Genomic DNA, 27,600 nt, shown 5'->3' on the forward strand with positions numbered 1-27,600 from the left:
ATTTTTGTTTAAATCTAAGAACAACAGACTGTAAATGGGTCTAGCATAACAATGGTATTGTGAGTTATAGTCATGTGACTGCATGGCTGCTGGTGTAGACAGGTGTGCAAAACAGCCACAGTTTGGATCATGGAGAACACTTTCAGTGTGGCCCATCAGCCACTAACAGAAACCCAGTAACCCTTTGAAAAAAATCATTTATTGTTTATTGTACTGTTTTGTATAGTACACCTTACAGTGAAAAGCAGATTATTTAGTGATTTTAATTACCGTCACATTGGTGGTGTAACTACAGTGAATATCTGAGGTGTTGTTGTACTTTCTATTGAGTCCTACAATCAATAATAAATAAAAAAAAAGGAATTCATTACAAATGTACAGCTTTTATAAAGTACAATTAATAATATCACAAAAATCCTATTACAGCAGTGTTTTTGAAAAAAATGCCCTTGCATGACAACATCAATGGATAAATGTTGAAACTAAAATTTAGCTGTCACAGTGGCTTACACTGTCTCTCAGAAACACGCACTCGCTGTCGCTCTCTCTCTCACGCCTATTGCTGTTTTTCCCAGTCAGCAAAGGAAAAGATGAGAGTCCAGTTTTCACCTTCGCAACTGCCAATCGTCTAATTGCATATTACACAGCTCATACCTACAGGGCTGTTATTATACTGATATCACAAGCAGATGAAAGACATTCAGGGAGTAATAGTTTAATTATTTCAGCTCTATCCTAAGCAGCTGCACACAGCTTGTTATACAGTTTGTTGATATGTCCAGAGAAGATGAAGAAGACAGAGATATGTAAATATAACTATTAGCCATGACTACATTATGGAGCTCGTGTATGGTAAAACTGGTTCAGCAGGCACTGATGCAGATATTTGGCTAAGAATTTGTTGTGTGCACCATGTAAGACAGAATGAAGTGAAAGCCTAAGCAAAAAGTCAATGTGTGATAGTACAAGGACTCACTGGGGTGTACAGTAAATAAACATTTGGCATGCTTTATAGTAGTCCATTTCTACTGTATATGAAAAAAAACAAAAGTCCTAATGGAATACCATCACCAAATCATAATATACTTTCATAGTTTCTTTTTTAATATTGCAGTGTTGCGTCAAAAGCAGGCTACAAAGTGGTTCAGGCTGCTTCTTGTTCTTGCAGTGTGGTGTGTATACAGTAGATGTGCATTTAAGGTGCAGGTTTGCAGTGCAGTGTTAAACTGTCCTGTCGGCTCCCGAGCGCTTCCGAACAACCTTCTCCTCGTTGACCTGGTCCACTGCCAGAGTCTCCACATCCGCCTGTGGCGGAGCCAAGGGAGGAGTGCCATGTGGAATGCGGTGTGCCACGCCCACGTGAGCCCTGTACTGACGGTCCCGTGCGGGGCTGTGTCGCGGACTTGCCGTAGCGCCCAGTGGAGGAGCATGTGAGCGCTCAGGGGCAATGGGAGGGATGACAGCAGGCCGCTCACGAACTACCTGTGGTTCAGGAGACTCTCTGCCTGCCTGCAAGAAGGGTGTTGGGTCAGGCATGGCATCCACTGTCTCCCGCAGCACCATCCGTCTACCGTCCGCTCCAAGGCGATACACCTCTGTCAACTCTGGATGTAGAGGCTGGGAGAGGCTCTTCTTCATGCGGCGACGTGGGGTTTCAGGCTGCCTGTCCTTGGCCGGTGGAGGCGTGGGCTTGTACGAGGTGACAGGACTGGCGTTAGGGCTGGCCTCAGAGGAACTGCTGGCTAACAGCTTTTTCTTAGTGGCATGTAGTTGTGAGGTAAGGTAAGCAATGGTACTGGCTCTCTGCTCTAACTCCCCAGACAAAACAGCCAGTTTATGGCTCTTCATCTTAAGCTCCTCCAGGTACTTCTTTTCTCTCTCTTTGATGGTGTTTTCCAGGACAGAAATCATGGCGTTCTTTTGCTCCAGGTCCCTGAGAAGCTCTGTGTTCTCCTCCTCTTTCTTCTTCAACTGGGCCTCCAGCTCCTCACACCTCCTTTGCAGCTCCCTGCATCGGGCCTCGCTGCTGTCTGCACACACAGAAAAAAACCCAACAGCTCTTACATGGAGTACTGTGCAAAAGTCTCAAGCCACCCAACATTCCTTTATATGTTGACAGGAAAATAGGAAATAGTGCAGCAATTACTGAAAGATGCAAACATACATGTAAATACAGAATAAAAGGAAAAATAGTTTGATAATTCTAACATGAAAGTCAATATTTGATATGACCACCTTTATTCTTCAACACAGCCTGAACTCTCTTAGACAAGCTTTCTTGAAATTTTCTTTAAGCAGTCTTAATAATGTTGAGGTCTGAGCTCTAATGAGGCCAATCCATTCTATGTTTTTCTATCCAACTATGCTTTGACTGCATTAGCAATCTGTTTGGGATCTGAAAAATAAAGAAAATAAAGCTGTTGCTAGTACGTTGTTACTCCAGATGGTGCTGCAATGGTATTCTACTTTTCTGCTTTCATAATTGCATCAATTTTGATGAGATCCTGAACTCCACTTGCTGAAATGCAGCCCCAAACCATGACAGAGCCCCCACTGTGTTTTACGGCTGTAGACAATTTCTGTTGTCCCTCTATCCTGAATACCTCCGTACATACCGACAATCATTTGAACAAAAATAAATAAAATAAATTTTAAAGAAATTTCAAGTTTGGAATCATCACTCTGTAAAGACCTGTTGCCACTGACTATCAGTCCAATTCTTCAGCCTTTTGTCCTCATTTCCCTTGCTTAATAACAGCTTCTTGACAGACGCACTTCCACTGACATCATTTCTGATGAGGCTTCAGTGAACAGAAGATGAATCAAATGAAGAGTCAGATGCATCTCTCAGGTCTCAAGACAGGTCTTTCTGTTGGAAACGACTTTCAGATACTGTTTATCTAGTGTAGATCATTTTTAAAACCTAACATTTCTTCTATCTGTCCTCTGCTTGTTCAGTTTTAAGGACACTGCACACCATGCTGAGACATGCCAAGTTTTCAGCTAACAGCTCTTTGGGAATCACTTTGTTGGTGCAAAAATACTCATGTAAATCTTAACTCTCTTAAACTGTGTAGTCTTTGGCATTTTTCATTTACACAACTAAAGGAACTGGAAGAAATTTTGTGTTGTTGTGACTGCTAGTAACAAAGTGCCTAAAGATACAATTTAAAATAGCTTCTTTGCTGGTTCATCCCTTGACTTAGCTACCATTTTTATGCTTGAATGATTAATGACAAAATAAACAAACAAAAAATAACAACAAACCACCACTTTAAAAAACTACAAGAAAGTCTGGCTCCTTGGCAGCAAAATATTAAAAATGACTTAAGAGTATATATATATATATATATATATATATATATATATATATATATATATATATATATATATATATATATAAAAAACAAAGACCACCGGACTAATCATTAGTGCATTAAGTGCAGACGCTGACTATAGGCTGACAGAGATGGTATGATCCTACAGAGACTCATCTGCAGTGGGCAGAGAGCTCCTGTCTCACATTACATCTCTGGTAGACAGAGTACTCCCATGTGATCTCCATCACTGCTGCCCCCACCCAGCCTTGCCCCACCCAGGTACAATCAATGTATAGCTATGTTTGTATATGTGCAAAAAATATGGAATGAAGCACATTTGTGTATTTTTTATTCAGTAGAAATCCTCAATCCTTTGCAATTCCTTCATTTAGTCTAATCAAATACAGGGGTGGTTACAGCAATGTTATATCATTTTTTTCACTTTCTGAAGGAGGGGCTGGTACATGTTTGCTACAGCTAGAACAGCTGGGCCCTGCTAAAGTGAGCATTTAGCAGTGTGTGCATTAGTGCTGTGACACATAATCTCATTTCCTGCACTCCAATCTCTGAGATGTCCCCCACTAACATGATAGTGCTTCTGACTGGAGGCCTTGACAATACTGATTGAGGCTGGGCCTTTAAGGACACCAACTACGTAATGTGCTCCTGGTGACATACTCACTTGCACACATCAGTGTGGCCATCAATAGTTTGTACATAAATTAAATTGTATTCCGCCTATCAGGTGCCTTTGAGGCTGAGCTGTGGAGCAGCATGTGATTCAGACCATGTCATGGCCCTGGTTTTATGGGGGAGGGGCAGGTGGCAATGAGCAATGGGAGCTGCAATAAACAGCAGGGAGGCCCACACTGCAATACTTCTTGGGTGGGAACAGGGAGAGTGCTGTGCTCCCAGGCCTGTCCACTGACACAGACCTCTATTTCAAAGGAAAAAACACTGATTTACAGCCTTTACTGCTGTGGGGGTTTTGTGCTGCACAGTTTGAAGTAGTTACAGAAAATGTAATATATCATTCTAAAACCCAAAAGACAAAGAATAAAAAAATATTTTACCTGGGGGAAGTGAGTATAATTTGAAACAGTTTTTTTAGCTTCTCTTGTCAGAATACCAGTGTCATGTCAGAAGATTGAACTAATAAGACTGACTGGTCTAAAAAGAAAAGGGCTAGACCAAAGGGCTCACACTGGGAAAAACAGTGTGTAAAGCATTAGCAGTAATCACCTTTCCACAACAAATTAATGGCATCGCTAACTCATGACAACAACGCTGAATGCCAGTGGTATAACTGGTGCTTGTGTACTACAAATGATGCTTACCTGAGGGATCGGAGCTTCTGATAGTGAGCTCATACGTCAGGTCTATGAAAGAAAAAGAAGAGGGTTATTTACAATGCCTGCGCTACATGAGGCTAGAACAGGGCAGCTATCTAACAGCATGCTCCTCACATACTAATTAACAGCAAAGCAAGTTTGGGGAAAACATGTCTGTGCTTTCCATATGGCAGTGTCCATTTAATAAGATTAGTGAGAGCTCATCGTCAGCTTTAGTAAACAGGTTAGCCCTGGATACAGGAAGTCAGGGGCAGATCATGCTGTTTTCTCCTTTTCCTGGGCGACCATATTTATGTCTGCTGCGTGTATCTATTACTGCCAGTAAGTCGCCATATTTTTTCAGACATATTTAGCACTGGAAACGCATCATCTTGCTGACTTTTAGTTCCAGGCATAAGCTTAGGTTCAGCAAAAGCCTCTGTTTTAAATTCATGAGCACTCCCTACCACAGTTGAGATTAAATGTGTTGGTCTTCCACAGCAGCGTGAAGTCCTACTTGTGGCCCTTCTCACCTGTGCACTGCTGCTGTAATCTGCGGATCTCTGCATGCAGCCCCTTTAGCGTGTTGGCGTGGTCCTGCTGGAGGAAGAGCAGGTTTTTCTGTGCACTCTGCAACTGATTTTCCAGTGTTACATTTGCTGACGCCATGGTGGATTTTGTTCGGACACACAACTGGCCTCGCAACCTCCAGGCGGACATGACAGAAAGGAGACGAGGTAGAGACAGAGAGAGTAAAAAAAAAAGAGAGATAGAGAAGAAGACCATAAAAAAAGTAATCACATCAATTCTCATCCATTTGGCTGTAAACGTGAGATTTAGGATACGGTCTAACTTTGCTTTCTAAGCAAACCAGCCAATACGGGATGATACCATTAACCCCATTTACAAAGAAGGGCATTTTACATTTAAACTGATCATCCAAAGGCAAAAACGGCAACTCTGTTTGTTGTTTGTTATGCACAGTAGCTGTGTCGGATATCATTATTGCCTGGGTCAATGCTAGAATAAGACTATAGCAGAGAAAGGCCAGTAATGGCTTGCTGTACTTAACGACCAATCACTGAAATTAGGCTATTGATTTATAATACAGAGTGGGCCCTGCTGGCCTTAAAAAAGGCATCTGAAAGGTAACACTAATCTAATACGTACTAATCCAATTTACATATTATCTTGTAATTTGATAAAGCGACGCAGTGGAAATGTTTTTCCTCTGTGAGAGTCTTTCAAATTCAGAATATCTAACAGACCCCAACAGTGAAACAGCATAACATATGTCTCTATTACATAATGCTCTCATTAAGTGTCCATAACACCATCAGTCATAACACTAAATCAAAGCTGAACACATTAACAGATGTCACGGTGAGTGACACTGGGTGTGGCTTGCCCCACCTTCTTCCACACTCTCTTCACTGAACATCCTTGTCTCCAGAGGCGAGTCTCAATATCTCCACCCTCTGTTAAACTGTGCTGAGGCTTCAGAGAACACTGATCTCCGCTAAAATCCCCTCCTGTATACAGAGGCAGCCTCTGACTGCAATCATAAGTGTGTTTCAATTAAACATCTCTGAGCTTCCCACTCTTACATCATCTAACTTATATGAATAATACATCCCATGCACCTGACCTAACATGCTCCCTAGTTTTAGCTCTCACGCGCCTGTGTGTTTTTGCCATGAAAACATGTGATAACCAAAACACAGCCTGGCACATACAGCTGGGGGTGTGTCACAAAGGCTGAGGAGATAATCTATTATTGATGAGTAATGTGCGGTCCTTCCGGTAGACCCTGCGCTGCAAGCATATCTCTCATCCCATCCTTCCTAGAATAGCTTTGATAGCTTTCCGCTTGCAAAGACGTGACCTCTGCCAACTTTAGTAATATGGCTCATGCCATAGCATGGAGGTGATTCAAAAAGTGTATGGATGCTCAGTGAATTAAAGAAAGACAGTTCCTCTAAGATGTAAATCCTTGCCATTTGAACGTGTTTACTTGACTCTCTTTTCCTAATGTAGCAACCAGTATTTCCCCACACAGAGAATATAAATAATCAATGAACTGCAGCAGCAGAACGAAACATTAGCAAATAGCTACTATCCTCAGCCATAACTCCTTCGCTGTCACGCCCTGTAATGACGCTGAAACTGCACGCAAACGTGCATCCTTCAACCTTGGATTCCACACTGTAAACAGAAGCTTCCCTTCCAGCATCTTCTCTAAATCTGTTGCTTGTATTTTATGGAAAGATGCAGTCTGGGTTACTCTCCACAATAATCACGTCCTCACATAGAGTCATGTTTATGTCATCAACAAAAGAATTAAAAGGAAAACAGAGGCAGCTAAAGCTTAAGTGGTCTAACTACAAACAACGCCTGCAACTGCAACAGGACAGATAACGCTACGTGTTATTAGACTGCGCTCCACGACACTTTTTCAATTTCAGCACCTGCATTGCGGACAGCACCCCGAAATGAAGCCTCCGCTGGTCCTGGCGGTAGCTGCCAGAGGATCATTGTTTTAACGTTAATCTTCATCCAGAGACTTAATTCTCGACTTGACCTTCTTTATCTGTACCGAAGAATAAGAGAAAGTCGTAAATCAGGCCTGGCGAACGGTGGAAGTGAAAGGCTTCAAAACACCCCACTTTATGTGGTCTTTTTGACTCCGCGTGCTGTTGGATGCCATTGTTGCGTTTCAAGGGGTCATTACAAAGGCTGTCTTGCAACCAATGCTATGTGCGACTGTGGTCCAGGGAGGAGCTGACCAGTGTCCAGCAAACAGTACATTTTCTTTCTCTGGTGGGTCACACCAAACCACACTTTACAATCACCCAAAAACAGCCTGCTGCACGCACAAAGCAACCGACCAATCCTAGCATGAAGATGGGGTTTTATTTAGCTTTGTGGAGGTGGTCAGGTAAATTCGGGATACACTGAATACATCCAACAGGGCTTATCCGTACTTTCGATGAAAGTCCTGCAGCAATGCGCACACATTAGCAGGTGCCATGCCATTATTAACGACATTAAGGCTTTTTCTGACGTGGAATAGACAAAACAATTTAAAAGTTAAAATGTAGTTTTATTGAGTGTGTTTAGATTAATCCCAAATAAAACTGAAGCACACAAAAATTAGCTTCAGATAAACGAAACATATATTTTAATGTGCCGATAGCCTCCTTCGAATAAAACGGGGTAACTACGTAAGCTATGAGGCTTTCATTGATGCTAGCCTAGCTTAACTGCTAACAAGGCTACAACAGTACCTTGACGTTATATGGCGGAGAGCTTACCTTACAGCTAAAAATACTCGGCCGTCGAATATCTTCTAAAATATCGGGAAATGTGGATAAACAGACTAGCCACACCGGCTAAGCGCAGTCCGCCTTGTGGGGCATGTCAAGGATGCTGCTGTCAGGGGTTCGCCTCCGCTGGGTTAAAGAGAGGGGTGGCTGTGTCAGTTTCCTATCATCTCCCCGAGCTACTAGACAAAATAAAGCGGTGCATCATGGGAAACCTGAACGTTAAGCGATACAACCATAAAATGTTCCAGACCAGTGACTTTTGACCAGTTACATTAAAGTTAAAGGTTAGAATCACAGCTTGAATTTACGTGAGCTGAAACTAAGCAGCTCACGTAAAAGTAGAATAGAGTCTACTAACCTTTAAACGTCATTAAATGTGGAAGTAGCAGCTCTTACGGACGTGCCACCGTTTACGGGGAGAGCGTCGTCACCATAGCAACAGAAACTGTCACTTGTTAAGGGGTGAGGCGTACACGCCATCTAGTGATAGAGTCGAAGTAAGTAGTTGTTATGTCAGGTGTGACGTGTCATAACTTCTTGATGCTTATGATAGTTTATTCAGGCGCTAGGTTTGATTTTTAGTTATGTCAAAGCGCCTGGAATGCGTGAAAAAATAAAAATGAACGAAAGCTGTTGGACAGTACAGCTGCAGGGCAGCAGGGGGCAGTATTGCCCCTCAATTACTGTGTAGGCGGTAAAACAACAGCAACAGTTTTTTCCTTCCACTTTTCACATGTTTTGACATTCCACTCTCTCTATCTCGTTTTGGCTGCACTAACAGAGTCACACTCTCTAATCAACAATTAAAATGATCACTACCAAGTTCATCACATTAACACATAAAAACAGAATAAAGGTAAATTAACAAATATCTGTTCAAATTAGGAGAGAGCCAGTTGAGATTAAATGTGTTGGTCTTCCGCAGCAGCGTGAAGTCCTACTTGTGGCCCTTCTCAGCACTGCTGCTGTAATCTGCGGATCTCTGCATGCAGCCCCTTCAGCGTGTTGGCGTGGTCCTGCTGGAGGAAGAGCAGGTTTTTCTGTGCACTCTGCAACTGATTTTCCAGTGTTACATTTGCTGACGCCATGGTGGATTTTGTTCGGACACACAACTGGCCTCGCAACCTCCAGGCGGACATGACAGAAAGGAGACGAGGTAGAGACAAAATGATCACTACCCAGTTCATCACATTAACAAATAAAAACAGAATAAAGGTAAATTAACAAATATCTGTTCAAATTAGGAGAGAGCCATCAATATCAGATCTGATATAATGATTATCAAAGTCAAAGTCAGTGCTTCATGTAGCTTTGTCTGTCAGAAATTTTGTCAATGAATACAATGAAACAAACATAAAAAAGTATTGATAATTCTATAAAATATATTAAATAATAGTTAAATAATAATCTCTTTTTATCCTCAAAATTGAGATCATGTGCATTCCTGTTTCTGATCATCTCTCAGATGTTTGTAAAACTTGATAGTGGTAAATTCAGTTAATTAGACATGATTTGGAAAGGCACACACTTGTCTATCTATGATCCCATAGTTGACAGCGCATGTCAGAGGGCAAACCAAGCCATGAAGTCCAAGCAGTTGTCTACAGACATCTGAGTGTATCAAGGCACAGATTTGGGGAATGATACAGAAAAGGCCCCAGTCAGCACAGTAGCCTCCATTATCTCTAAGTGGAAGAAGTTTCAAACCACTAGGACTCTTCCTAGAGCTTGGCTGCCCGGCCAATCTGAGTGATCAGGGTAGAAGGACCTTAGTCAAGGAGGTGAACAAGAACCCAGTGGTCATTTTGACATTATTCCAGCATCTGTGGAAAGAGGAAAATCTTCCAGAAGGACATCTAGTTCTGCAGCACTCCACCAATCAGGTCTGTGTGGTCGAGTAGCCAGACTGAAGCTCCTCCTCAGTTAAAGGCACATGACAGCCTGCCAGGAGTTTGCCAGAAGACACCCAAAACACTCTCAGACCATGGTCACCAAATTTGTCTGGTCTGATTAAACAAAGATTAAACTCTTTGGCCTGAGTGCCAATCATATTTGGAGGAAATTTGGAGGCAGCACTATCATCTGGCCAATGCAATCCCTACAGTGAAGCATGGTGGTGGCAGCATCATGCCATGATGTTTTTCAACAGCAGGAACTGAGAGTCTAGTCAGGGTTGAGGGAGAGATGAATGCAGGTTCAGCAAGACAACAACCCTACAAGCTGCTGCAGTGTGGGATTTTCATGAGCTATTTTTTTTATAATAATAATAATAATAATAATAATAATAATGGATTGCATTTATATAGCGCTTTTCGGGACCCCTCAAAGCGCTTTACAATACCACTATTCATTCACTCTCACATTCATACACTGGTGAAGGCAAGCTACAGTTGTAGCCACAGCTGCCCTGGGGCAGACTGACAGAGGCAAGGCTGCCATATCGTGCCATCGGCCCCTCTGGCCATCACCAGTAGGCGGTAGCTAACATTCTCTCGTCTCCCCAGCAGGCAGGCATGATTTGGGTTTATTTTCTTTCTTTGAAAGGTCTAACCCACTGTGCATTTATCTGTGCAGACTCCACCAAACCCCTTCTATTGTCTGAACTTTGAGTCAGTTCATGACACCCACTTCGACTGATGTTTCTACTCTCACTAGCCACTTTATTAGGTACAGTTGTTCGGCTGCTTGTTAACGCAAATGTCTAATCAGCCAATCACATGTCAGCAACTCTAAATATGCAGACATGGTTAGAATGTGGAAGAAAAATCATTTAAGTGACTTTGATTGTGGTATGGTTGCTGGTGCCAGAAGGCTGAGTGTTTCAGAAACTGCTGAACTACTGGGATTTTCACACTCAATTGTCTCTAGGGTTTTCAGAGAATGGTACAAAAAACAGAAAATATTCAGTAAGTGGCAAGTCTCCAGGGGAAAATGCCTTGTTTCCAGACTGGTCAGACTGCTTTAAACTGCAGTAACACAAATAACCACTCGTTTGCAGAAGAGCATCTCTGAATGCACAATCTGTTGAACCGTGAAGCATCAGCAGCAGAAGATCACACCTGGTGCTACTCCTTTCAGCTAAGAACAGGAAACGGAGAATACAGGCAGCAACTTGTTGAATCTATGGAAGCAGTGCTGAAGCTAAAAATCCAGCCCAGTCCTGGTAAGGTGTACCTAATAAAGTGGTCAACAAGTCTATATTATATTGGCAGAACTGGCAGAATTTCCATCAACCTAACTGCATTTCAATGGTATGATATGTATGTTTATTTACAGTGCTATACCGATAGAAAGTGTGGTTGGTTTGTCTGAAAGAACTAACTGTGGAAACTGTTGTACCAAGTGTGAAATAAATGAAATGAAATTTAATGTATTAAATATAATTTTCCAGAGGAATAAATGAACCTTGTCTAATCCCACGTGATATCAGCAAGTTTGACTTAACTTTGCCCAGGGTGTAGTGGGGAAACAGTAGCCTTTTCATTAGTGACCCCAAATATCACTTTAAATTATTTCTGGCTGGGTAAATTCCTCAGTGACACAGCTACTGAGTGAAATGATACAAAACAAAAGCAACAATTTTCATTCCCGACCTGAGAATGAGTCTCGCATGTACAAAAACAAAATATCGTGTGGTATAACTGAAATTATTGTCCAATCTCCAGGAATGTTATTTTTTCGGAAGCGGCCTTTAATATCTCCCTGGCTTTGGCGTGTTTGCGATAGGGATTAAATTTTTCTCATTTCTTTATTTTTAGTGAGTTTGGCACGCTTCCCAGCTTCCCACAGAAAGTAACCAATTTAAAAGAAGCAAAGTTATCCTCGCACCAGCAAAAATAATGTGAAAAATAATTCCCCAACAGAGACCCCTATACCTTCTATGTGATTTGTTTTACTTGCACATTGCCTGAGGCCTCCATACATCATAACTGGTAGTTAAAGAATCTCGTTGAGAGAAACTAACCAAATAAAACATGCAGGATTGACTCGGGACTCCTGCAATTCTAACCGCTGTTTTTCTTTTTGGCCTTTGCCTGCGGGGGATCCACTGACCAAGGCGTCTCTCCCACTTGAGGCGTCCACAGTGGCTTTTCCTTTAACAATCATCAGCTGCAATTTCATTTTTTATTGATCATCTGTTTTGTTTTTTAATGACAAAACCTAGGAAATGCATTCTTTCGAACACAGTAATATTTCCAAGTGATGGTGCACAGACAGTACTGGAAGGTACCCAGGCCCAAAATGGCATACTGATGGAAAAGCAATGAACTTCTTAGCACCAATCACACTTATGCTATTTTTTATACAGCGGACAAAGAAATGATACCATTCCTCATTCTTACACGTGTGTTGTTGGTAATGCCTCTGGATTATTAACAGATTGCGCCGCTTCTCATCAGAGAAATACAAATGAAACGTCAACCTGTCTCAAATGGCACTGTTTTACTGCCCCTGCTCTGACAAGCTGCCAACACCAACACTTCTCAGTTTGTAATAGTTTTACAGTTATTATATTGAGGTTGGCAAGGCAAAACGCAAAGCTCTGAAAACCTAATTTGATTTTCCAGGACCCTTTTTTTTCTTTTTCTTTCTTTTTTTTTTTGCCTGCTTAAAAGAAGACAGTCATGAAAGTGTGATTTATGTAAATGCTTCCAAATGTGCCAACTGCACTTTTATAATGCTACATTTAACGCTTGAGATAACAGCATCTGAACGTAAAATGCAACCACGCTTATAGTCAAAAACTAGTCTGCATACAGATATATGTAGCCTTACAAAAGCAGTGGTGCAGGCCTTTTTATGGGGCAGATCCCCGTGTTTTACTCATCTATTCAGTCATTTAAAGATATTTGCACTGTTTTTTTTTTAATCACTCGGTCATAGTGGACCCAGAGGTTTTCCTGCTCATACAGAATGTACAGTGTGAAAGTGCTGGTAGCATCTGGACTTTATATGAGGCCATTTGAAAATAAAGTGGCAGAATATGTGAAATGAGCACTTAAAGTAAAGGTTATTTCAACAGCAATCAGCTTCTCTGACAAGTTTAACCGTCCAATTTGTTCATGACAAATTTACTAGCTGACAAAACACAGGTGAACACAGAGAGGAAATTACAGCCAGCATGTTACATAGGACCCTCATGGAAAGCCCTGCTATAGAATCATTACACAGCCACTGCCAAAATGTCACCGCATTCATTCTAGTAATGAGGCTGGACTTCATAAAACTATGTTTTCTATGCAACCTTTTTTTTTCCTTTTATAGTCCAGAGAGAGCAGCGTACTCAGTGCCATTTAAAGTGATACTTCAATTACCAATGGTTAATAGACCCTTACACCAGACTTTGAAGTGGCTGTAACTCACAGTGCCAACTTCAGCAGGAAAAACGTGGGCCATGCATGGTTTACTCCTCCCACTCACACACACACACTCACACACACACTAGTACGAGACAGTGTGATAAGATACAGATGTGACTAAAATGAACTAATGAGATTGCGAGGGCTCACTGGAAAAATCAGAGGGACGCAGTTATGGAAAATGCCCCCTGGGAGTTTTGATGTTTTTTTAACAGTTAAATTAATACACAATATAGGAGTATTTAAAGTTAAGGAAGTTTATTGTTTATAAAGCCACTTTATGGTCATATTTTGTAATGAATGATGTACTGTATTCCAAAGTTAGAATAAACTTCTTTTTTCTCAGACAGGTCACAGTTATGCAGTGATTCTCTGTGAAAAGCATTCATATTCGGGTAGACTTTGGCCGAGTGCAGATTAACAAACAGATGACGACAAAAGCATGAAGGGACTGCATTACCATGAGATAACATCTAACGATGATGTAGTTCTTTTTTAGCCTTCATTTTATTCAGTGGTTTCAAACATCAGGCCCAGAAGTCAAAACTGATCCAACAAAGACTCCATTTGAGCCCACTGGACAGCTTTATGCTTGTATGAATGGGTGAATTACGCATGTTGTGTGAAGTGTTTTGAGTGCACAGGTAGAGTAGAAAAGTTTTACAAAAAACATTTACCATTACCATCTCTCGACAACCATTCATATCGACCATATAAATGTATGGATCCTATATGTTACACCTTTGTGATCGGAATCTAGAAATGGAAATCATGGCCTGAATATCCATTAGCTACAATGAAAGCTTCAGAATGCTGCACTGTGTTATAAAGTAAAAACAACAACAACAAAAATTAGAGTACTTAAATAAAGCTTTATCAAACATAGAATTTATTTGCTTTGTCACATATGAAGTAGCTATTTAGAAAAAATATAAGCAGTCTATAGGCTAACTTTTGTGGTGAGGTTATGTGCAAACCCTTTGTTTGTGGTGGGTACACACTGCTCAGATTATCGCAGTTTGAGTCAACAACCAAAAGAGAAGCAGAAGCACACATGTGTTTCCTGTATTCAGAGCATGTAAAAAAAAATCCCCCAAGCTCCTATTTCGACCACCTCAGTCATTCACTGTACCACCATAATCACTGCTCTGAGATAGAGCTCAGAGATTCTGTTTTTCCAGAGACATAGGAGACTGGCTGTAGGTTTTTCCTGTTTTCAATAGAAACTTTTTATCCTGGTCTTTAGTCACAATAAGGATGAGAATTGTGCTGACTTCTTCATTTCATGTGCCCACTTCTATTCATCCTCAAACCACTGCTGGGGTACGCCAAAGGAGCTCTTACAACACTGGACGTTTATATGCAAACATCCAAATCTTTACCAGGACTCAACTAAACACATCCCCAACACCTCAAAGAGTGATTTCACATGTTGGAAAGTGCATTTATTTGCTCCCTTGCTAAAATTTCTAGAGGTCCACTAAGGTCAGCTGGGGAAGAAAAGACTGTTCCTTTTCTTGGCACCCAAATTCAGGTGCGTATACGTGGTTTTGAAAACAACTTTCCTCAGACAGCTGACATAAAAGGAATGACTGCAAAACAAAAGCGTAATTAATGTGAAAAGACATATGCAGACCAGAACAAAGCGTTAAATCCATAAAAATGGATAAAATGGATTTCACTGGCCCATTGTCTCACCAATAAATATCCACTCCTTCTTCTAGTGACATATTTTAGCACCTACAAGGTCCGCTACTTTAACTGTTAATTCAACTCAAAATTAAGAGAAAGAAATGACAACTTAAGCCAAGCTCAGGCAACAGTTTTGTAATTTTGTTGACCGACTCTGTCTTTGTCATCCTCCGCTTTTCCAACAATTTTCATGAAACGAAAATGTTTGTTTTTGCACACAAACAGCAGTGATCCCACAGAATACTGGGTGAATAATCCTCTTTTTAAACCTACATGTGCCATACATATCAGGAGCTTTAATTATATCAGTAAAATCACTCTCATGCTCCCTGAGTCTTGGTTTGAGTTTCTGTTTCTTTATTCTCTTCTGGTTCTTTGTGAAGGGAATTATGTTCAACTTTTGTTTGTATTTTTGTTCCATTTTTCTTTAAACTTAGTGTCATATTTTTCCTGGTGTTATCTATCATTACCTTTCCAATGCCCTGTTTGTATTTTCTCAGTTCCCTGGACACTTTATAAGTCAGCTTCAGAATAGACAATGGTGAAAACTTAGCAGCACCAACATAATGGCTAATTTGCAACCTTTGTTATACATTACAAAAATACAATCTAGGAAATGTCCATTCATCTTCTTCCACTTATCCAGTTTAGGGTCTTGGGAGGGGTGGAGGGCTACACCCCGGACAGGTCACCAGTCTGTCACAGGGTTAACACAGCGACACAACCATTCGCATGTTTGGAGGAAACTCACAAAGATAGAGGTAGAACATACATACTCCACACAGGAAGGCCCCAGACTGGATTATAAAACCCAGGACCTTCTTGCTGTGAGACACCAGTATCAACCACAACAGTGCCGCCAATAAGAAAACCTTTTCTAAAAATATCTAAGGCAATAATTAGGACATCCAGCTGCTGAATTTGTTTTCCTTTTAGATCAACACTAAACGATTTTAAACGTTTTCAAAATTTTATGTTACTCTGGTAATCTAAGGATCTTGGAAAGAAAAGCATCTGGACTCCACCTGGTTTGAAAGAGGAGTGAAAGAAGCCATTTATGTCCACTGTGAGCGACCATCTTTGAACAGAGGCGGTGGTTTACGACACCAACTGTCTGCCATCTATAATCCAGTTTTGAGATCCCTTCCCAGACGCCTAAACACCTACTCACATGCTGGGCCATCTGACCTCAGGAAATCACATGATAGGGTGGGGCCAGGTTTCACAATTAGCTCACTCGAAACCCTGGCTGATTTTGACCCACACCCATTTTCACACCTTGGCTCATGTGATTAGGTAGAGGATCATCAGGGGGTCCTTTGTCCCTCTTTGGGGGGAAACTCCCACTGGGTTTAGATCTGGGACTCTCCACCATTTGACCCTTAAAACTGAAGAAGCTTCTCGGATGAGAGGTGAAACGTCTTCAAGCAACTTAAGGAAGTCCAAGCTCCTTACGATGACCTGGATGACTGAGAACCTTCACAGACATGTTACTCTGGTAACCACTGCATAAAATAGCCTAGCGCTCAACTTTAACCAAATAAGGAACAGGTGCCTTGCTTGCTGCAGTGCACAGCTCATGCAATTGCTAGATGCTGTGGACTCGTTGCATAAAGGCTTGAAATGCAAAAAGACAGTTAGTCTAGCTCTACTCAAACATAACAAAATCCACCTAACCACACCTCTAATGTTAACTATTTACAAATATTGCTTGTCTAATCCAGTGAAGACCTCCATAAAAAAAAGGTTCGTTAGTTTAACAGGTTAGTCTGACTACCTCTCCTTGAGGTTTGTACTAAGCGAGGCAAAGCAGCTGCTAGTTGTAACATTATTAACCTGACATTCATGTGTGATAGTGAGCAAATGAGCACATTTGCCAAATTGTCAAACATTCCTTTAATCTCCACGGACCCGGATGTTGGCCAGAACCTGGCTGCTTGACGTGCTTACATCCTATAACCTCAAAATCTGCAGTAAAATAAGAAGAGCGTGATCAATTATATTCTGGGGAAGTAAAATGACTAAAATAGCAGTGATGTCTGTAAACCTTGCCCCAGCTTATGGTTTCTGCATGTGTTTCTTTACATTACAAAGCCTAGATATGTCAACTCCTCTTTCCAGAGTGTGGCGCTAAGCATGAGACACATGCTGAAAGATCAAATGCTGTAAATAAACACTGTCTGCTGTTTATACATCTCACATATGGATTTTAGTGCCTGTGTGATCTCAAAAGGCCTTGGGCTCTCTCCAGTCAAGCTGGGCTACTCATCCTTTAGTGCAGGACTCCAAATAAAACAGAGCTGCTTAGCCAAGCAAAACCCACTACAGAGCTATTTTCCACCATCTGTGTGGCCAGGCAAAATACGAGGAAACCATTTACCCAGGCCTTCTCAGATCAAGGAACGCTAGATCAGTCGGATTGACAAAAAGGCCCAATCAACGCACTGTCAAGGCCCTTCCTAAAGTTGTCCACTTCCTCTGTGGGGGTAAATGAAAAGCTTCGCCTATCCCTGTGCCTCTCCCAACAGGACAGCTGCTTCACCACGTCTGAGTAACCCTTCTGAACTAAGAATATTTGCTTTTGAACCAACGTCTTTTATTTCTTCCCACCATTTGAGTCAGACGCATTTCACCAATATTGACGACATCCTGAGTTCCCACGTTGGGTCAAGATGTTCCAGTCCACTTGCCAGATATTTCCCTTCATACTGGTCCTGCATTCACCTGCTGCCAACATCCCCACGAGTCTCCCAGAGTCCCTTTCTGCAGGCCTGTTTTTACATCCTTGCAACAAGGACATCTCTCCTCAGTGAGGCTGCAGTGGGTGTATTCTCAGGGACTCACAGAGGGACTAAACTTGACTATCCTCTTTCAAAGAGGGCTGAAGGAGACCACAGAACACCCTAGCCCAGCTGCTTGGATGGAAACTCAACAACAGCTGGCCTCTGTGAGACTAGTAAGCACAGGAAAGCCATGGATTACAGCCTCCACTGCCACCACCGTCTTTACGAACGTCGCTGTCATCCGTGGCTATCAGTCCACTTGAACTCAACAATGGAAAATTTCAAGGTCTAAGTCAATATAAACTGGGGGAAAAAATGTAATTTTGCATTGCATGTAAGTAAACTATCTACTGAACAGAGCTGCCCTGTATAATTCTGATTGTGCCTCCACTATTCTACAGAATTGCTTTTAATAAGCCCCTCCAATCCAAGACTTTGCAGATGATTCCTCCAGTGCATAGTCTGCTGTTTAGTGGCAAAAGTGATTGAGTTTCATTTCAGGAAATTCTTTCCATTCTGTATTTTCATTCAGGCAGGGGCACAGCTCTGCCTTCAAACTCTGTGACTGCCCTGCTCCAGTGCCCCAGAGAGTGCAATGAAAAGAGTCTTTATGTGCCACTCACTCAGACTCATTACCATAAGTGACAACATGTCAGCAACGCTCAGGCAAACAAATGAATAGAGCATCTCTTTGGCTTCACAAATAAACGCCTTTAACGCCGTTTGAAAGCATTTAAATGAGTCTTTAAAAAATTGGCTGTGATTTTAAATCTGATGACGCAAGCAGCTGCTATACACGGACAATAATTTTAGAATTCCATTCGATTTTTCCTGGAGCAATATTCCTGATAAACACACCTTAACATAAATCAATCCGTTAACTGTTATGTTTTGTTTTTCTTGGAGGAAGAGCACTCTTAATGAATCAAATGCTTGGCAGCGTCTCCTGGCTTCGATAACAGCACCATCAGATGGCTCAGTGTTCTGACTTGCCTCTCTAAATACCAAAACATGAATATGCCAGGGTGACATTGCTGCAGATCTGTATTGGAAAGAAAAACTTCAGTAAGGTTGACTTAGCACATGGTGCAAGCACAACAGGATCTGTTATGTGGTGTGAAGCAACTGTGGACTAAACCGTACAAATCACTCCACAGAGGTGTGGAACTGTGACCATCTGTGACCAGAGGTCTACTGGTGTGGTGTGTGCTGAAGGAAATTACACTGACATGGGTGACACGCATGAAATAAACTGCACAATCGTGATGCAGGGAGAAATTGGAAGTGGGGGTTTGTGTAAACAAAACTGGAGGTTGCGCTGTCAACTCAGTGCCGGCTGAGCAGCTGGTAGGCCATCAAGGTGAAGTGAACAAGGCAGGAGCAACAACATGCTGCCAACCCAGCTCCTGCCCCAGGAGAGGCAATTACCAACAGAGCAAGGTTAGACCAAAAGTTTGGAGAACAAATTTTAAACATTTACTGTTTTTAATAATATATTTATTAACAATAAATTATTGTCAATATGAGTCTTAAGAGTATGGTGAAACTCTAAAGAGTTAACTTGAGTTTCTGTTGTTGGTCCAAATTCTGTAGGAAGAGAGTACAAATAGGTTTTTCCTGCCCACTGTCACCAAAGCACTTAATCACAGGGGGTCAAATGATTGGTGGGGTTTTCTCTGTTTTCTCTGTATTATTGTAGGGCCCTTACCTTACAATATAAAGAGCCTTGAGGCAGCTGTTGCTGTGATTTGGTGCTATATAAATAAAAGTGATCTGGTGTCAAGATCCTGTGGCTGCAAAACAAGCCCAAATCAATCCCTCTCCACCACCATGCTTGACAGCGGGTTTGAGATGTTTGTGCTGATATGCCGTGTTTGATTTTCTCTAAACATCTCCACTTTGCTCTCATCTGTCCGAACACAGTTCCAGAAGTCTTGATGTTTGTTCAGATGCAATTTTTTAAATCTAAGCTGTGCTGCCATATTCCTTTCGGAGAGAAGAGACTTTCTCTGGGCAACGCTTCTGAACAAGCCACACTTGTTCAGTCTTTTTCTAGTTGTAATTGTCCTGAACGTTAACATGCTACCTGGGGCCTGTAGAGTCTGCTATGTGGCTGTTGGGTTCTTTGCTGTGTCTCTGAGCATAGCATGGTCTGACCTCAGGGTAAATTTGTTGTCTTTTTGTTTGTAGACTCTTCCAAGTTTATTCAAATTTGATTAATTTAAAATACTTTAAAGACTGAATAAAGAGAGTCGAGTGTGAGAGCGTTTTTCAGCTCAGAGATTAACTGACCGGCACAAAAGTATCATTTCACTTAAATTACTTTCTTTTTTGTTTCTGTGTCTATTAAAATTTGTGAACTTGAAAGGTGCTTCTGACTGATCCAGACTAAGCTATACTAGGACAAACTAAACAACAGCTGGTTACTTTAAGTCTTAAAAAGAAACCCGACGCATGTATTTCTCCAAATGCTGAACTTTTCATGCAAACATCTTAGCACTAAATATTTGCATGCAACATTTTTCAACTCAGAAATATTAGTTTCATCTGTCAAATGTCTGCAAGCTGCAGGTAAGACAAATGCATTGAGAAAACGGGAAGAATCGGATGATACTGAGAACCAAAGCGAGGCGGAGTGTTTGTGCACATTCCTGAAAGCCACAACTCCTGTTGGCAGGTTGTCCTCCTGTGCCGGTTAGCCCTCCCTGACCCACATGTTTATGTCTAGGGTTTCTCTCCTTCTCCCATAGTTTCCAAATATTTTCTGATGCCACTGAGGAATGCTCTGATGTTATTGAAGCTCAAACTCAATGAGCAGGATCCTTGTTTTTATTTCAGAGGACTCTTTATAAAGAGGCCGCACTTATCTTTTCTAAATCTAAGGACCAAAAGCTCGTGTGAAGAGGTTCTTTTTTTCTTTTAAACTGATGAAACACACACACCAGTGCAAGACTGTACAGTAGCACAGATGTCAATATGTGACATGGTTTATTTCTATAGCTCTCTGAGAAATATTTGCTTTTGGATTAACCTGAATGTCTTCTTTGTTGAGTTGAAGAATGCTTGCTAAAAATAAAACTGTGGTGTAATGGAGGTTTCTGAGGCCCAGTTGGTTCTCCAGCCAGTGGGCTCACAGTGGGTCTGCAAGACCTCTCTAATTCAGCCCACATATATTTCTGCATTTTTCATACATAAATAAACAGAAATCACGCAGTCTGGCAGCGGTGTGACAGGGGAGGTGTAAACTACACAACCACAATATAGGGGCTAGCCTCACAGAACTTTACCATGCCACTCAAGTTAGACTTGGTGGTAGCTGTATTTGCAGCCTGTAGAGGGTAATTACAGGTAAAGGAATATTTTCACATTGTGGAAAGAAAACACATACACTCTGCCACTGAAATTTAGCAGATCTATACCACTCTTTTATCTGTGCATTAAGCCATAAACTGAAGCCACAGATGCATTTAGCTTGGCATAAAGCAGAGGCTGGAGTCATTCACACATGTGCAACTCACAAGTCATAACCTGACAGTTAGAGAGTCTAGCTGAGCTGCTGGAGCGCTTTCTCCTCCAATTTCCATACAACACAACTGAAATCTCAGTTATCCTTCCAGGTGTATGTATTTGATCTCAGATGATTTGTTCTGATCAAAATATCTTATTTTCATGCATTTCTGCAGTCCCGCCTTTTCAGGCAAGTAGTCATGTATTTGATAGGGCACAATCCTAATAACTCAAGAAATGGAGGAAAAGCTTCAAACATAATGCAATGTGATGTTCCCGTGTCGAAAAGGTAATAAATCAGGGTGCACTTTATTGCATTAAATTTTGCTTTGATATGAGCATGTACTGTTTTTGGTTTCTCAGTCTCAGTTATATATAGCCAGTGATAATAAGCACATTTTTAATAAATCAGTTAAACTTCATTAAAAGCAAATGTTCTTCAAGATTATTTGAAAAGTTTTGGAGGCTGTTCACATCTTTTGATATATACATGAACGTGCACATTATTGTGGCATCTAATGACGTGAATGATAAGTGATGGCTTACAGGTGCAGTACATAAATAGCCACAGCTATGCTTGCAGCAGTGGGAACAAGTTTTAATATGCAAACAGGGCAAATCAGGTAATTCTGTTCATGGCAAGTTGCCTCTGCTTAAGTCTGTTTGCTGTGTTTTTAAACAGGACAACATGCTGGTGACATCTGCCCGCTACTCTATCACATTATGTGTGTGCACACAACATACATAGCCGTACCACCCAATCCACTTTCTTCCACTTTTCCTTTTCAGAGTCGCCAGAGACTTTCACAGCTTTCGCAGGTTACACCCTGGACAGATTGCCAGTCTACTGCAGGGCTAACACAGAGAGACAGACAATCATTCTCACTCATAGCCAACTTAGAATCACCAATAACCATAACCCCGGGATCACCTGAGAGATCCCACGCAAGCAAAAAACATGTGCGCTGTACATGGTTGGTGGATTCAAACCTTGGTACTTCTTAATGTGAGGCAACAGCGCTAACCACTGCACCACCGTGCAGCCCATGCTGCTCCATAATGGGAATGTTAAGTCTTTTAAAAAAGACTTCGTTGAATCCACAGATTTGGGAATGTTCCCATTCCCCATTCAGTGGAATAGGTACATTACAACATTTGATCACGTCTGACTCATCCATTTGATTGAAGTTTACAGTCACTGAAAGTCATGATTTAACTAAATAAAAAGAATTATGAGCTTTTCATTCCAGATGTTTTTCTTTATGAGTAACAGCTGTAATATCTGAAAAATTCAGATGATCTATTCTCCATAATACATTCAATAATCTACTTAAAGTTTCAGTTTTCTCTCTGGATGTGTTACTGGATGTTATTTAAAAGACCCAGCAGATTTGCCTGCTTCAAACAAGCTTCTCCCTTTCCCACAGTAACTCTGTCTCCCCTAAACCAGCAGAGACGGAGAGGACACATCTGCTGCAGCTGTGCAGATACAAAGCTGCCTATTACGGCAGGTAAACTCGCTCATTACAGCACCGAAATTGAAGGGCTGTGGCTGCCAACTACAATATTTCAACACTGCACAGTAGTTTCATCACTTGTGATAAACAACATAAAAATGTTCCAAAGGGATAATATATTGAGATATATAAACTGTGCATTTGAGGTTGATTGTATGATTTGTGTTCGCAGCTGGCAGAGTATATTTAGACCTATATGCTTGGCAAATTGTACCAAAGGGTGTCTGCTCTGGAGTGTTTCAGGTGCACTTGGATATTTACCTTTCACCCTTAAGTCGTGGAGGAGAAAGCTTCCACCCAGAACAAGCTTCTTTAATCAGGAGCTGTTTGGTCAGGTGAACTAGCCCCGACTGAGATGTTTTCTGTGTAATCAGTGAACTACTAATAAAGAGCTGTAAGCCTTTGAAGGCTAGTACAAAACAGACGGTGCAAAGAAAATCATACCTATAATGTTTTGTATGTGCAGGAAAATTTGATCTCTCCAGCATTAGCAAGAAATATAAGTTACATTTGATTTATTTACAGCATTTATAGTTGCATCTCATTTATCCTTTGTTGATGCAACATAATGACCTGTATTTTTAAATTAAAGCTCCCTAATTAACCAGCAGTTTTAAGACTTTTAATTAACCTCTTTACGGGAGCTTTTCTTTACGACTTTCTCTTAGTGAGAAGAGATGTTGAGACCGGCTCACAGGTCCAAGCACTTAAAAAAATCCCACAGAATTAAAGAAATGTTTTATGAGAACAAGCAGATTCATAACAGGCAAGCAGTCAGGGAGTTTTTCCACTCGGGGCATGAGCAACGCAGGAAACTGCAATGAGCAACAAAACAGCTGTTAAAGTTTATGGGCTTGGAGCAATTTATTCATACTGTGCATTAAAAGAGCAAAACTTTGAAGAGGGTGTTTACTTGCGGTCATAGAGGACAGCCCATGCGGTAAGAAAAAGACAGACATGGGGGAGAAATAGCGGGGAACCCACCTTTTCATTTTTGAGATCACAAAGATTCAGACAGTGTGAGTAAACATGTAAAATCATTTACTTTTACTAAGGTAAAGGTTTTAAAATCCTAACAAACTAGTGCCAGTCAAGATGCTGGCATACAATGCTACACTTACCAGTGAGTGACTTAGTTTCCTTCCACGTTTTAAATACAGGTAAAAAAAAGAAAGAAAGAAAAAAAAGCCATAATTCTTTTGCCAAAAGAAAAATGAGGCCCAAATTGAGATTTTCTGAACTTAAAATTTGTACATGCCACACATCGGCTATTTACATCCACTCTTGTAACACCAGGGTTTCTGCGGATTGACCCCAGGTATGAATATGACCATTCCCCTGGTATGATACTTTCCAGACCAGCAGACTTGTCTGTGACACCCACTGGTCTGAACCATTTGTTATAGTTCCCTCAGCGGTCTGGAATTCATCAGGCACTGTCCTGGAGTGTCTATCATCTATACTTACTTGTGACATTTAATAAACAAGCATTAGTCTTGCACCACAAGCAAGCCAAAATGTTTGATTTATCCAGTGGCACAACTTCACATCTACAAAACAGACTGGTACAAATTTTTTGGATGGACATTCACAGTTTCCAGAATATGACTCTATAACTGCCTCGAGTACAATCATTTGTTCAGGAATTTAATTTCCACAATTCTTTTTGTATTTCTTTTAAATAAAACACATGCTGAACTAATGACATTAATATCACAGACTGTATAAAAAAGATGGACATAGATTTCAAAACAAAAACGATGCATAGGGACACTCTCGTTTTGAAGCCTCAAGTGGAGTTCTTTTACATTCTCGGTGGTTTAAAGGTGAATCCATAGACCATAGACCAAGTGTGTCACGGTCCTGGGTCGGATTGACCCAGCATTTTGAATTCCTTATGTTTTGGTTTATTTTTGAATGATGGATTGTTCTTTATGTTTCTCTGGTGCTTTGTTGATTTTTATTATGAATCTGTGTTTCAGTTATTCTGGTATGCTTCTGCATTATGATTAAGGTTCGGGTTGTATTTGTTTATTTTTGCCGGTTTAGTTCAGCGTCTTGTCTGTCTCACTCTGTCGAGTCCGTGTCCTAGTTAAGTGTGTCTTGTTTCCTGTTTTACTCTGAAGGTTCATGTTCCTGTCATATGTCAGTGTTTCTAGCTTTGTTCCCCCCGTCTCATTAGGTCTTATTCCTCCCAGCTGTGTTCCCCTTCTGTCTCTAATTCCTTGATGACTTCCTCAGTGTATTTAAGCCCAGTGTTTCTTCGTGTCAGTGTTGCATTGTACCCTCACTTCCTCTGTGTTCTGGTTGCCAGCCTGCCAACCTGTCTAGTTATTCTGTACTCCCAGTTTAGTTAGTGTTTTTCCTGTTCTGCTTCATCCCAGCAATAAAGCTGTTTATTTTGAGTTTCTTCCGCCTCCGTGAGTCCTGCATTTTGGGTCCTCTCTTCCTGCCTGCCTACACAGAGACATGACAAAGTGCTGTTTTTTTTTTCAAATGAATCAAATCAAAAGAACCAAAAGTCAACAAAAGACAGGGACAGACTGCAACAGCTGTGTGAGCATTTACTTACCAGTAAAGCAGCTACACACTTAACTTAAGCGTATATAATATTTTAACAGGTAAATTATATTAAAAATATTAACCTTGGTATAGCTGTCATGAATGGGGGATTAGCTATGGAGAGAAAAACAGTTTTTATGTGCTCTAAACAGTTGTCTTCCATCGGGGCAAGCACAGCAAATACTGCTTGCCCAGTGAAATCTAAAAATAGAAATCTAAAAATCAATTAATCCCAGAGTGAAACCTCTCTTTCCATCTCAACAGTATTCTGTGCCATTAGCATCTTTCACTGCGTCCTTTTAATTGCTGCTATCATGTGGCCACAGTTGGATATTGTCTGAGAAAGCAGGGTTAATTCTGCTTGCCTCCAGTTCCACTGAAATCTGCAGTGAAGGTTGATTTCATGGGCGCATCCATTTCCTTTTAACAATGGCTTGAGGACTGAGCAAAGTATACAAGCTTGTTTACTAGCACAAGCAAGTAAACAAGAACATTGTGCTACAAATTATTACCTTTATTTTTTATCATTTATATACAATTTGCCAGTAATCCATATGTGTGCTGAGGCATTCCCATAGTGTTTTATGGTGCCTTTAAAATGAACAATTAAGTAAAATTCCTCTAGGATTCATCATTGTTAGCTAATAGCAAATATTATAAAAGTAAATTATAATTGTTCAGTCAGGAAGCATGTGGATGTTACTGTTTAGCTCGAGGCAACTGCTGTGCTTAAGCACAGTCTCACAAAGAAGCAACACAAATATTTTCTTCAAAGCAAGTTATATCTTGTTGCTCTTTAGAAAGACGTCTTTCATCGTCATAATTATCCTGTTTTTTCTTTGTGTTTTCTTTTGATAAAAGTGAAATGACTGCATGCTTTTCTTAACCAGTTGATGAAGACTCCTGCTTTGAGTCTTTTATCCTAACCAGACATTTGACATAAAATAGCATCCTGCTCCTTATCTATCTATCTATCTATCTATCTATCTATCTATCTATCTATCTATCTATCTATCTATCTATCTATCTATCTATCTATCTATCTATCTATCTATCTATCTTTTCTGCATTCATTAGTTGCAGATTGCTGAATCACATACAGCTATAGTCTCTGAACTATAAAGAGCTATAGCTGAGAACATAAATGCAAATAAGGCAATAAAATATACTACCACTGCGGTCTTGGCTTTGATGCAGGCAAGATCCTTCTTCTGTCTGACAAACAGGGCGGTTACTGCAGACTTTACCAAGTTCGCCAGTGCAAAATTACAAACATAGAGGCTTTACTCATACAGCTTTCATATTTGGTATACTATTTTATAAGTTCATCATTTTGTGTAGCTAAACGTGTAGCCTTGTGCTTAAAAATGTCCTTAAAATGTGTCTTGAATTGAATGTGGACTCTCCTCTGCTTTCCCTCTCTCTGTATGTTTGTACAGGTGCACGCGTGATGTATGCGTTGCAGCCACTGTGTGACTGTGCACTGACCCACTTCCAGCATTTGGCACACTGGCACTACTGCCTCTGTCCTGAGTGGAGAGACGTTGAGGCCCAGCAACAAACAGCCCTCTGTCACTGGGAAGAAGTCGTACTTAGTTTTAATGGCCCTAAATTCTGCTCCTAAATTTATAATTACTCCAAGATTTCTGAAGTTACTGTTCTGCTGGTGTGCACATGTATAAATTTGCACACATGCACAGAAGCTATAAATCTGCACTGTAAGTGTCCTACAGAACTACCGTTGTTATAATTAACACCTGCAGCTCTGCTGATGACCCACCATCACTTTTACAAACCCTTTTACAGATTAAAAAAACCCAGCTAGAGTAAGGTTTGACAAATATAATCAGCATGGCAGCCATCAGCATGATGGGATCTGCGAGGTGAGTGGGGTGCATAGTCTGGCAGTAATGTTATTATAAAACTTGAACTCTGGGGTTGGGTAACATTAACTCCTGAGCCAATTAAAGCACATTAAATGCTGGAGACTCATCGGGCAAATGTACCCCTGTGTGTCCCATACTCTGGCTGTTATTCTTCAATGCTCCCCTGCAAAGTCTCTTTGCTGTTGGGGTTAACGGATATTAAGACATCTAAAAACGTTGAAGAGAAGAGAAGAGAAGAGAAGAGAAGAGAAGAGAAGAGAAGAGAAGATGACGAAGATGTGTTTTCAGCTGTGATGTTAATATGGGCTATGGTTAA

At 40.9% G+C, this 27,600-nt stretch overlaps 1 protein-coding gene and 1 long non-coding RNA gene across 6 annotated transcripts; one reads left to right on the forward strand and one right to left on the reverse strand.

Moving 5' to 3' along the window:
• Window positions 1–183: 183 nt before the first annotated feature.
• Window positions 184–8,447, reverse strand: ccdc92 (coiled-coil domain containing 92). Of its 5 annotated transcripts, XM_085293735.1 has the most exons (6): window positions 8,336–8,447; window positions 7,966–8,153; window positions 7,120–7,241; window positions 5,185–5,357; window positions 4,658–4,699; window positions 184–2,030 (listed from the first exon to the last, which is right to left on the reverse strand). In XM_085293735.1, the coding sequence occupies exons 4-6, from the start codon at window positions 5,318–5,320 to the stop codon at window positions 1,222–1,224; spliced, it is 987 nt and encodes a 328-aa protein (XP_085149861.1). In that variant the 5' UTR covers window positions 5,321–5,357; window positions 7,120–7,241; window positions 7,966–8,153; window positions 8,336–8,447; the 3' UTR covers window positions 184–1,221. The 5 variants fall into 5 exon arrangements, with proteins under 5 accessions (XP_085149861.1, XP_085149858.1, XP_085149860.1 ...); XM_085293732.1 differs by lacking the exon at window positions 7,120–7,241; XM_085293734.1 differs by lacking the exon at window positions 7,120–7,241 and having other exon boundaries at window positions 7,966–8,103; window positions 8,336–8,423.
• On the forward strand, window positions 8,208–27,600 carry LOC146562197 (uncharacterized). The gene is made up of 3 exons (XR_014894631.1): window positions 8,208–8,474; window positions 8,903–9,133; window positions 26,838–27,600. It is a non-coding gene; the product is annotated as an uncharacterized LOC146562197 (long non-coding RNA).

The sequence above is a fragment of the Mchenga conophoros genome, linkage group LG12 (genome assembly GCF_057382185.1).
Source record: "Mchenga conophoros isolate Kocher_MC1m ecotype Shallow Benthic linkage group LG12, M_conophoros_male_GT1.1, whole genome shotgun sequence".
In the NCBI taxonomy this organism is placed as follows: Eukaryota; Metazoa; Chordata; class Actinopteri; order Cichliformes; family Cichlidae; genus Mchenga; species Mchenga conophoros.

Coding starts and splice junctions, on each gene's coding strand:
- ccdc92 (XM_085293732.1), bottom strand. CDS start 5,320: ATGGCGTCAGCAAATGTAACACTGGAAAATCAGTTGCAGAGTGCACAG. Junction 4,700..5,184: donor ATTACAGCAGCAGTGCACAG/GTGAGAAGGGCC, acceptor TTTCTTTCATAG/ACCTGACGTATGAGCTCACT. Junction 2,031..4,657: donor CAGAAGCTCCGATCCCTCAG/GTAAGCATCATT, acceptor CTGTGTGTGCAG/ACAGCAGCGAGGCCCGATGC.